The 12,510-nt window shown below is 44.2% G+C and overlaps 1 protein-coding gene across 5 annotated transcripts in view; it reads right to left on the bottom strand.

Moving 5' to 3' along the window:
- The window catches only part of SHANK1 (SH3 and multiple ankyrin repeat domains 1), a 112,128-nt gene that overhangs the window by 36,556 nt on the left and 63,062 nt on the right, over positions 1 to 12,510 (bottom strand). For all 5 annotated transcript variants that reach the window (XR_009556228.1, XR_009556229.1, XM_060255691.1 and 2 more), the window contains 3 exons: positions 10,948 to 11,114; positions 3,466 to 3,579; positions 2,436 to 2,511 (listed from right to left, as the gene is read on the bottom strand). Coding sequence is in view for 3 of the 5 variants with exons in the window: in XM_060255691.1 (XP_060111674.1) it covers positions 2,436 to 2,511; positions 3,466 to 3,579; positions 10,948 to 11,114 (357 nt within the window). In the remaining 2 variants the exon portion in view is untranslated. The remainder of the gene's footprint in view (positions 1 to 2,435; positions 2,512 to 3,465; positions 3,580 to 10,947; positions 11,115 to 12,510) is intronic.

The raw sequence follows: 12,510 nt of genomic DNA, 5'->3' as shown, positions 1-12,510 counted from the left end.
TGCTATTTCTAAGCCTCAGTTGCCTTTTCCACCTCCTCTTGCACTACAAGCTTCATTCAGGTCTTTTTGTGTAGCAAGAACTCCTTTGCATATTGGGCCATACACCCCTGATGTAGCCAATCCTCCAAGAGCTTACAGGACTCTTATTACAGGGCCTACTGTAAGCTCTTGGAGGATTGGCTAAATCAAGGGGGGTGGCCTGAAATGCAAAGGAGTTCCTGCTTCAAAAAAGCCCTGCTTACGTTACAGGCCTTGCTATAAGGATTACTGATTATATGAATGGGGAGTGTTAGTGCAGGTGATACTTTCAGTACTTATCACATCTTTCTTCCATCATGGAGGTCAAGGTAGTGTCTGTAGTAGGACTGCTTCACCCAGCTGGTGATCAGACCCAGACCAGCTTAGCTTCAGCAAGCATACTGGAGCATGTGTCTTCAGACCACACCTTGGGACATAGCAGTGTTTGGGGTTGGGGATGCATTGCAGAAAACTGGAAAACCCTTCAGATCATGGCCCAGAATCTAGTCCTAGGTGTTTTTTGACCAGGGGTGCGATACTGGAGCTTACCGTAGGCCCTTTACTAAGAGTCCTGGAAGCTCTTGGAGGATTGGCTACATCAGGGATGTGTGGCCTATTATGCAAAGGAGTTCCTGCTACAAAACAAAAGCCCTGGATGGCAGTCAAATGGATGACAAGTAGACAGCTGGCTGGCTGGTGAAGGGCATGATGACAACACCTCTCAAATGTTGCTGCCTGAAGTGAATGCTTCAGCTTGCCTTGTTATAGAGTCAGCCCTGCAAACGAGCTGTACTACAAAAACCACCAGCTGAGATCTTCCTCACAAGCCCTTCTCTTTGTATTTGCCTGCTACAGAAGTGAAGAGAATGGAGAGTCAAGACAGGGCGTTTGCAGTGATGGCACATTACCTGCGGAATACCCTCTTCCCTTACTCTTTTTTTAGGTGCCAGGTCAAAAGGATTCTTTTTAGTAACCCTTTTCATTAAGGATTTGATCTTTTAACATCATTTATATAGTCTGCTTCTAAACTGAGAACTGTTTTATGAGACTGATCTTGACTTGATGAATGTTTTATGTTGTCTTTATGCTCTGGCTGTGTTTTCCCTTGTTAACAACACTGAAGGCTTTTTGTTTTGACTGTGCTAGAGAGGTGGCACAGAAATTCTCTAAATAAAACAAATAATCACTAGTGAAGTATCAGATTAAGATTCAACCAACAGAGCCCACAGAATCCATAAATTTGAGAAGACCAAATAATAGAATCATATTAGAAGGGACACCCAGGGTCATCTAATTCATCCCGACACAATGCAAGAAATACACAAATACCTCCCCCTAAATTATAGAATCAGAATAAAACACCACAACTAATTTGGTTCTGGACAATAGCATAAATCAGACATAAATTAGACTGCTGAGAACCACAAGCAAGCTGCATAGCATCATAATGTCTTTTAGGACAACTATTTTAGATAACTCAAGAATGTGACCAAACCGCAAAGTACCCGAAACCATGAGAAAATAATCCAAGGCCAATTCCTTTTCAATTCACAAAGTGCTTAGATTCTGAGCATGAGTCAAAATTTCATTCATTAAGTCTTTTCAGAGAAAGTTTTCTAGAGTTGCAAGTAAATTCTTCCAACATTCTGTTTCAAACTGTGGCTGCCCTCTATGGGACAGCAGAAAGATTAAAGAATAACATCAGAGAGGAAAGAAAGAAAAATACAATAAATCACAGCTTCAATAAACCACAACTGAAGCGCTGGAATTATGGTGACAGTAATGACAAAAAAGAATTGTAAGAGAATCCAGTTTTAAAGTAAGTAAATGATCAGCAATTAGCTAAATACTACTACAGGTATTTTGCTCTTAGACTATCTTCTAAATAGCAAAATGGATTGCCCTTACAACGGTTCTGCTCTGTTTGAAAGTGAACACAGTGGCTGGGGGCCCAACCCGTTTTTCCACTGGTAAAAAAGGCAAGAGGGATCCCTTTTGACTATGAAAAAGGACTACGCTGGGAGATCACTGGCCCTGCATGGACAAAAGCCACATGAGTTGGGAACGGTTGTAAAGAGAAGAATTGGAAGAAACTGAGTAAAAAAGCTGGCTGGATCCTACCCATTGATTTGCTCTGTGCCTGACCCAAAGACACTATTCTGGAATTTCTCTCCTTCTAGTGGACAGAAAAACTCAGCAACGACTTCTAGCAGTCTTTATGAATGAGCCCTGATAAGCAACACACTTGCACTCAGGAGCAATAAAAATACATGCAAGATTCCACCAGAAGAAATGGGGATTTTTATGCTTTTCACACGCCAGGACTGTTGCGCACGTTTGCACCTTTGTGCAGCCACACAACCATTCCTTGCATGCCATTGTGGATACTGCCTAACTCTTTTGGATCATTTGCTCACCTGGGGGCATCAAAGCTGTCATAGGAGCCCACTGTGTAGTGTCGGAAGAGCCGTTTGGCTTTGTCGCTGCGGCTCTCTGAAAGGCAAAGCAGGGGATGGGTGATCAGAATGGGGGGCATTTTTTATTAACATTTCCTTTTGACTTTGGGCCCTCCTGAACTTCCTGGTGTTTCCCCCAGCAGCCACTGAGTGGCAGCACAAGATCATTGGAGTTGTTGGCACGCCAGTGGGATTTGCTGGGGCCAGAGTGGGAAAAGGTAGCTGGGAGGATGAAAGGGGTAAAATCAAAGTAGCAGGAAAGGAATAACACAAAAACAAGGAGGTTGGTTGGAAGACGAATCCTGAAGCAATACAAAGTGGCTTCCTGCAAGTGGAATACACAATTAGGCCACCAAATGAAATATGCCCAATTTAAATCACTCTGGCTCTCCTGAGTTGTATGGGTCTGGTCGCAGATTATTTTCATAAGAAAGGATTGTGACAGCAGTAGGGAAATAAGAGTGGAGAAAAGCATATGCAGCTGGTATAGGGCCTTGCATTCACACAGTTTTCTAGAAAATCTCAGATTTTGAAAAGAAACTCTATTTATGGGGGGAACTTAACCCTGTTCATTAAGAATACAGTTTGTCGCCCTGACCTGGATAGCCCAGGCAAGCCCAATCTCGTCAGATCTCAGAAGCTAAGTACTAACGATGCTGAAGGGGAGGGAAATATTGGCAACTCTGGATGCGAGCGGGAATGAAAGAGGCCTGTGAGGAGAATGGAACTGGTAAGGGATGGGAAAGTAGGGTTGCCAACTTTGGGTTGGGAAATTTCTGGAGACTGGGGGTGGGTGGGGAGGGAGGGAGGGGTTTGGGAAGGCCCTCCATCTGGTATAATGTCATACAGCCCACCCTTCAAAACAGCCATTTTTCTCCAAGGGAACTGCTCTCTTTAATCTGGAGATCAGTTGTAATTCTGGGAGACCTGAAAACCCCACCTGGAGATTGGCGATCTTATGGGGAAGAGAAGAAGTGTCTGGAACACCTACCTTGTTTCCCTTCCTGTGACTTATTGGCCACTTCCTCCACACAGTCTGAGGGGAACCAGCCGACACGGTTCTTGATCTGTCCCTCCCAGAAGCCACCTTCCCCGACACTCAGCACTGCAAAGGAAAAGGGCGTGATTAGGGGCATGAACATGCTAGGGCCTGAGAGCGGCCACCATTTTAAGGGTCATCATTTATTCAGGTATTGTGTGGCGTGGGAGAACAAAGTTCAAATCCTCCAAAGCCATGCAATTTGCTGATTGACCGTGGGCCAAATGCTAACCCAGGGTTTCCTCAATGAGACCAGCTTGTTCCAGCCTTCACACAAAACCAGGGCTTGTGCTGTCTATGGTTAGTGTGATCCTTTCCACATAGACCATTCTGCTAATTGTGGTCAGGTAGGGTATGTTGCAACAAGGACTTGGAACAACAGTTGGAAATGGGTTCATTAACTACAGTTAGTGTTAACTATGTTTTTTGTGAGATGTATCAATGCAGACAACCTAGCTTCATTTTGGTTTGTCCCCAAACATCACCTTAGCTGCAGTGCTGGGATTATGGGGGGGGTGGGGGGTGAGGAAAAGAACGGAGACAAGCATTTGCTGAGACAATCCAGGAGCTGAAGAATCACCTGCAAGCTGAATTCTGGCTTCAGAAATTAACTACAGTTAATCGCCCTGCCCTGGATGGGCCAACTCATCTGATCTTGTCAGATCTCAGAAGCTAAGCAGGGTCAGCTCTGGTAAGTACTTGGATGGGAGACCACCAAGGAAGTCCATGACTGTTGCACAGAGGCAGGCAATGGCTAACCACCTCTATTTGTCTCTTGCCTTGAAAGCTCCATGGGGTCACTATGAGTTGGCTACAACTTGATAGGGAAGGAACAGTGACTCAGTGGTAGAGCATCTGCTTGGTAAGCAGAAGGTCCCAGGTTCAATCCCTGGCATCTCTAACTAAAAAGAGTCCAGGCAAGTAGGTATGAAAAACCTCAGTTTGAGACCCTGGAGAGCTGCTGCCAGTCTGAGTAGACAATACTGACTTTGATGGACCGAGGGTCTGATTCAGTAGAAGGCAGCTTTATATGTCAATATGTACTTTCCACCACCGAGGTAAACCATGACTTATGTTATATCTGAACTGATGTAATAATACTTAGCATTTGAATGCTATATTTGGTTGGATCCAGCCTGCTTTCCTACTCATTCCTGCCCAGTTCTTTACCTCGCTACACCCTCGATCACACATGGCTTCCGTCCATGATGGTCCCATGATACCTGGCCTAACCTTTTTGGATGGGCAGAAGGGATCCCTCATTTCTTTTTTACCAGCAGAAAAACTGGTCAGATCCAACCCATTAACTAATTGGAACAACAATCCTGTGATGCCAGTATTACTATCTACAAATCCTAGCTGGGAGCTGAGACTGATCAGGCTGCCTAAGGCAACTTAATGAGTTCAAGGCAGAGATGAGATAATATGAAGCAGGGACTGCCTGATTTGTAGCTCAGCCACTTAGCTACTGTGCTACCCTACCAGCACTGGCTCTAATGAGAGGGTTGTCAGCTCTGGGTGGGAAATAGCTGGAGATTGTGGGGGTGGAGCCTGAGAAGAGCAGGATTCGGGGAGGGGAGGGACTTCAGTGCCATAGAATTCCATCTTCCAAAGTGGCCATTTTCTTCAGGTGAACTAATCTCTGTCTATGATATATGAGGGTCAAGCTGTCAAAATGTTGCTTTCTGGAATTATCAAAGTGCTGCTTTCTGGAATTATCAAAAAGGAGATTTAAAAGCATTAAATAAAATCTTTTTTTCATATATTTATTCCTGGATGTATGTTGTTTTATAATACTAATATCATAAAGGCCCTGAGGAGGGCCCTAGGGGACCAAAACACTTATGGTCTATTGGTCATAAGATATATCCATCAACTGTATATGTATAATTATTATCTCTGTGTGTAAAAAGTTTTAAGAGTCTGATATTTCGACCATTTCTTAACCTATTTTATCTTTTGCTAAAGTGTGCACCAGAATATTTGTTTTTTGTAATAATTTATTTTGACAGCTTGACCCTCATATATCATAGCTATATCTTGGGTTGGGCCCCTCTCCCCTTTTTTGTTTCTTGTCTGAACTGATCTCTGTCACCTGGAGATCAGTTGTAATAGCTGGAGATCTTCAGTCACCACCTGGAGGTTGGTAACCCCAAATGAAGAAGATAAGACTGCACCAGTGGGTAGGAGAAAAAAGGAACAAGGTGCAAGGTTGAGAGGTTTATTAGATCTTCTAGATCACTACACGTTTCGCTAAGTGCTTCGTCAGGGGATCTTGTATAAAAACTTGAACAAAGTGGGAGTCAAAGAAATTTTTATGCAAGATCCCCTGATGAAGCACTTGGCGAAACGTTTAGTGAAGAATTCAGTGAAATGCATAGGGATCTAGAAGATCTAATAAAGCTCTCAACCTCACACCTTGTTCCTTTCTTCTCCTATGAGGAACACAGTCTACAGAGTAGCAACAGAATTTAAGAGTGCATAGCTAGTTTTTAAAAGGCCATGCTCCTAGAATCTTGCCTTAAACCACAGAGTTGCCAGCCTCGAGGTGGGACATGGAGGTCTCCCACTTTTACAACTGATCTCCAGCTGGCAGAGATCAGATCCCCTGGAGAAAACGGCTACTTAGAAGGGTGAACTCTATGGCATTGTACCCTGCTGAGGCCTCTCCCCTCCCCAAACCCCACCCTCTCCTGGATCCATCCTCGAAGTCTCCAGGTATTTTCCAACCCTACCTTAAGGGTTCAGATCCCCACTGTGTTTGGGCAGGTTCTGCTATGGAGACTTCAGTTTACAAGCAAAACGATTTTAGCTGTGCTGGTCCCTATACCGTGGAACAGGCTTTTCTATTTTTCCTGTGCCATCTTTTAAAAACACCTGAAGATTTCCTGGCCTTATCTACAGGGAAGAGGCTGTGGCTCAGCTATCAAAGCACATGCCTTGCATGCAGAAGGTCCCAGATTGTGTCTTTGGCACTACCAGTGTTAAAAAAAAAGAGAGGCAAACTTAAGTAGCAGGTGATGGGAAAGATACTTCTCTGCCTGAAACAATACTGAGCTAGGTGGGGCAGTGGTGGAAGGCAGGTTTCTGAAAGGCTATGCTTTCAGATAATCTAGCATTCCCCTTCATCTTTCTTTTTCTTCCTTTAAGACAAAAGTCTACAAAGCCCAATGAGCAATGGGAGGGCATGGATAACGATTCAATAAGCATATGACACCCCTCAAACTCCTCAGATCACCAAGAAGAAGTATAAACACATATTATAGAGAAAAGACCGTGGCCCACAACTGGTCCGAGCGAACTTTCAGATAGTCCCTAAGAGAACAACCGAAATAACAGAGGATGTTCTGAACGTCTTTCCAGAATGAAAATGAAGACCAAATTTAAAGTCATTTCCTTCTGCAATCCAGTGCAGTTATTCACATCGGCATGGCTTTCTTTTGTAGCAGGAACTCCTTTGCATTTAGGTCACACACCCCTGCTGTAGCCAATTCTGTAGGCCCTATATTAAGAGCCTTGTAAGCTCCTGGAGGATTGGCTACATCAGGGGTGTGTGGCCTAATATGAAAATGAGTTCCGGCTACAAAAAAAGCCCTGCACAACGGGTGACCAGAATGAAGGAATCACGCTGGAATAATAATATCTCTTCTGACACAAGTTTGTTTAGTGCTTTTAATACTAAATTCTTCAACCAAATCAAAACAATTCTTGAGAAGAGCAGGGGGGAGCTGTTTTGGTTTGTTTTTAATCCCCATCATTTGTACTGACAAAGTATCTCAGCTCTAGCTATCTGGGTTATTGAGATCTTGGCATCGTTATGAAGATAACGACATATATGCTGAATTATTTGCAGCTTTTTTGAAAGGTCACATTCGCATAACCACATAGAACAACAATTGGCAAGGAAAGTGAAGATTTAATATTTAATCAACCGCTGGGATCCTTTGAAAACAATAACTTTTGCCTATGATTAGCAGGGCAATGCTAGGCAGAGTTATTCCAGTCTAAAACATGTTGATTGCAATGGGCATAGACTGGAGCAACTGTGAAAAGGACCACACTGTGTAATGACATAACCATTGCCTACTCTTTGATGGGTGTCACCCCCTGAGTCTTCCAAGACGGTGGCTTCGCTTTTTTTAAAGTGGCCTTTAAACTACAGTTGACTATGTTTTTATAATGTATCTATTAATATTAATACACCCTTATAAATATTCTTATAAGCAGCCTTTTTTTTTTTTACAACTGTTAGGGATGCATGAATATGATTTCAGAATAACACAGGCTTATCTGTTAGAACCAGGCAATAAGATCCCAGGTGACATTCCAGGAAAGAAGGCCAAAGCTTTTATTCTGATGGATGGGGCAGAGCAGAGGAGAATTAAAATCAACAGGGCAGTCCCCCCATTTGGTCAGCCTGGCATTACCTCAATAATGTATTCAGATCCAGTTCTTCAGTTTGCCTGTGGCACTGATTTTGGCACAGAGTGCAAAATGTCTTTAATCATCTTTACTTTGGAAGCGATTAGTCTTTAGGGTTGCCAACCTAGAATGGTGCCTGGAGATCTCCCACTATTATAATTGATGTCTAGGTGACAGAGATCAGATCTTTGGAAGGTGGCCTCTATGGTATTATACTCAGCTAAGGCCCCTCCCCTCCCCAAACACTGGCCTCTCAAATCTCCAAGTAGTCCAGAGCTGGCAAACCCTACCAGTCTCAAGCCATCCTGGAGGGAAATTTTGAATTGTATCCCAAGTTCTGACTGGCACAGAAGGAAACACCCCAAACTAGAGGGAAAGCTGATAAATGCAGTGCTTGGAATCCAGCTCTGCATTATGCCGTTAGCATCTCCTTCAGACAAACCTCAGAAAGCTTTCTGACAAAGGACGACAACCTAGGGAAAGGGATGCTTAAACGCTATAACGAAGAGTAGCCAGCAACTATCTCATCTCTTCTTTTCACAAGTATTCTGCAATTTTACCTGCTTGTAGATTATCTCCAAATATTTGTGCTTTCTAGAATTTTTATTTAGCAGGAACTCATTTGCATATTAGGTCACAACCCCTGACATCACCATTGTTTTACCAGCAGGAACTCATTTGCATATTAAACCACACACCCCTGACACAAAGCCAGCCAGAACTGTGTTCTTGCTTTAAAAAAGCCCTATATTTATTCAATAAAACTTCTAAAAACCTGATCTCTGGCTTTGGGATCAAAACCCATAATAGAGCCCCCTGGCACAGAGTGGTAAACTGCAGTACTGCAATCCAAGCTCTGCTCACAACCTGAGTTCGATACTGGTGGAAGCAGGGTTCAGGTAGCTGGCTCAAGGTTGACTCCACCTTCCATCCTTCTGAGTCGGTAGAATGAGTAGAGTACTTAGCTTGCTGGGGGGGGGGGGCGGAATGTGTAGATGACAGGGGAAGCCAATGGTAAACCACCCCATAAAAAGTCTGCCATGAAAATGTTGTGATGCGACGTCACCCTAGAGTCAGAAACGACTGGTGCTTGCACAGGGGGCTACCTTTACCTTTTTATTCAACACTGAAAACCAGGGATTTACATGCCACTGAATAGTGCTATTGTAGTAATTCACTTTCTGGATTTTTCTTTCTGGACAGGAAAACCCAGAAGATCAGTGATTACAGTAGTGTGATATCAAAAGGGCCATGTAGATCCTCAGATTTTCTGGCAGAAGGATTTTTTAAACTCTTTTCAGTATAACTGCATGGAAGTACAGAAGGAAATTTCTAATGTGTTCTCCCACAAGGAGGCTGTAATGGTAGTGTAGTTGTCCTCAAAAAACAAGCAAGCAAGAACCACAGTCTAGAGTACAACCAAGCCCTAGAACATCATGGCAACAAAGCAATACAAAACCTTTGGCAATAGCAGAGTGACTTTCTATTACCATACCTCTGTCTCCAGGTGAACAGAACAATCTTAGTTTATCAGGACCGCAGTTTAAAAGGACTCTTGTTTTCCAAAATTCTTAGCTGGCCACTCTACTCTGACATAAACTTGAATGTATAAACCAACAACATAAGAATGACAGTACACACATAAAGCACTCCAGACAAAACCAGTCTGTTCAACAAACACACACACACATGTATAAGCTAAACCTCACAATTGTCCTGACCCTCAATTCCAAATACATCAGCTAAGTCCAGGATCTTCAAAGTGTGAGGTAGATGGTAGCCTACCGATAGAGACAGATTCAAAGACCTTCCTGACACCCTTCATGAGCAACTCACATGGCTCTTGAGTGAGCCTATTTGCTTCCATTTTTTGCATCCCAACTGGTACAACTGGGAACTGTAGCCCATTTCAGGCATTATATCCATGTGTACTAGGGAAAGGTAAACATGCATAGACCCAATATGAATGGACACAGTGTTGTCTGAGTGGTACCAAAGTGCATACGTTACATGTGCCTACAGCTTTGGTACATGCAAACAGACCACTGGACATTCCAGGGTTCTGCTTCATGGTTATCAAAGCTGCACATGCATGCAAAATGCACATACTGTCCCTGTTCATAGAACATGGAGACTGGGATTGTTGAAGGTAGGGGAGGGACGGTGGCTCAATAGGAGGGACGGTGGCTCAAGGGGAGGGACGGTGGCTCAGTGGTAGAGCATCTGCTTGGTAAGCAGAAGGTCCCAGGTTCAATCCCCGGCATCTCCAACTAAAAAGGGTCCAGGCAAGTAGGCGTGAAAAACCTCAGCTTGAGACCCTGGAGAGCCACTGCCAGTCTGAGTTGACAATACTGACTTAGATGGACTGAAGGTCTGATTCAGTATAAGGCAGCTTCATATGTTCATATGTTCAAGGTAGCTCCCACTCCCAATAGGTGCAGTTTCTGGTACCTGGTACTCATGACCAAGAGCTTGCACTGCCAGAAGAGGGAGTATGTGGAGGCATATGAAACCACTCTTTATACTGGCAGAATAATTTATATCATGGTGGAGTTCCTTCTCCCTGTCCCTTCCAACAGAACGTTTCCCACAAATCCAAAGTTCTCCTCTGCCTGATACAAAATGGGATACTATCTCTATACGCTTTGTATTGGGAGAATTGGAAAGTGGCATGGTATAGCCTGATCTTGTCAGATCTCAAAAGCTAAGCAGGGTCAGCCCTAATTGGTACTTAGATGGGGGAGCCTCCAAGAAAGGCTGCAGAGGAAGGCAATGGGCAACCACCTCTGCTTCTCATTTGGCTCGAAAGCCCCATGCTGGGGTTGCCATAAGTTGGCTGTGACTTGACAGCACTTTACACACATACACACAGAAACATACGTGGCGGTATGGTTATGAACATGTTGGAGAACCCCTTTGTTAAGTCCACCAGTCTTCCACAAAGGCCCCCTGCATCCTGGGCTCAGGGAGGACCACCGGCCAATCCAAGGGTGTGCACAGAGATCAACGTACCCTTGATCTTCTCGCCCTTGCTGATGGAGAGCTCACCCTCGGCCTGGGCCTGGTACGGTTTCACCGCCATGAACGTGCGGCCAGGCACAGCCGAATAGAGTTTCCGCTTCACCCCCCGGCTACTCAGTGTGCTGCCTCCAGCTGACTCCTTCTGGTAGCCACTGGAGCTGCCGAGAGAGAGAGAGACAGGAAAGTGGGATTTATGACTGCCAAGCAATATCATCATCATCATCATCATCATCATCATCATCATCATCATCATCATCATCATCAGGGGTAGAATTCTAGCAGGGGCTCCTTTGCAGTTTAGGCCACACACCCCAATGTAGCCAATCCTCCAAGAGCTACAAGGCTCTTTTTTGTAAGCTCTTGGAGGATTGGCTACATCAGGGGTGTATGGCCTAATATGCAAAGAGCTCCTGCTAGAATTTCACCCCTCCTCCTCCTCTTCTTCTTCATTTATAGCTTGCCTTCTTGCTGAGGCTCATGGAAGATTTCAGAATAGGAAAAGCAATTCAACCATACAACAAAGACCCCCAATAAACAAGAGCTGGAAAATAACCCCAACACAAACTATCTAAGACAATTCAAACTGCCTGAGGCCTGACATGCCATAGTGAAAAAATGGGGTTACAAATGTAGGGGACAGGGCAGTAAAAAAGGGAGGTGAGAGATAACAATAATCCTACCATCAGGTCCCCCAGTGCGTAATTTAACCTCAGAAGGCGCAACGGGAATACAGAGGAGGTCTGCAGTGCAGACAAAAGGGTTTTGTTCCCCTTACCCCTATTTCCGGAAATTTCTTCAACTGCGTATGTCCCCTTCTGGAATGGGTCGTTTGGGTGGTTTCCCCCCTAAAAGTGGTCTAGGTGGGCTCATTTTTACTCAGGAAACGCTATAAGGGGAAGCACTAAAGTTACTCTCCTTTGCTAGCAGTTACATCCTTGATGCATATCAGCACCCCCTGCAGCCAGGTTTTTTTAATGCTTAATTTCAGATCAGGGGATCTGATTACAGCTCTCCAATATCGGGTGTCATTTGGCCCTGAGCCAACTCTGTCTCTTCTCCCTTCATTTTAACCCAATAATTCCCACTTCTTTCAGAAAGATTCTAGAAGTCCTGTCTTCCAGTGAACACTACAAGGGAACTCCTGGGTTGGCATTTAAGGTGTAAACAGGAAGGATTCATTCATTGACTGTAAACTCCTAAACATGTTGAAACATTTTCCAGGCCATTCCAGGATCACCTGTGCCCACAGAACATGTGTTTTCAAGCACTGGGCTTACTGTTAAGCATCTACATGCAAGAAAGCCCATTAACCTGTGAATTTCTCTTATCAAAAGTGAGTAGCAGAGCTGATGAAAAGTAAGAACGTGTGCTGAGATTAGATGGATTGCAAGCTTGCTCAGGTTTACACAACATAATCTGACAGTTTCCAGAGCTTTTTTTTGTAGAAAAAGCCCAGCAGGAACTCATTTGTATATTAGGCCACACATCCCTGACACCAAGCCAGCAGCAACTGCGTTCCTGTGTGTTCCTGCTTAAAATGGAACATCATTTAGA

Source organism: Heteronotia binoei, chromosome 15, assembly GCF_032191835.1.
Source record: "Heteronotia binoei isolate CCM8104 ecotype False Entrance Well chromosome 15, APGP_CSIRO_Hbin_v1, whole genome shotgun sequence".
NCBI classification, from domain to species: Eukaryota; Metazoa; Chordata; class Lepidosauria; order Squamata; family Gekkonidae; genus Heteronotia; species Heteronotia binoei.
This window is presented reverse-complemented; position numbering and strand designations above follow the sequence as displayed.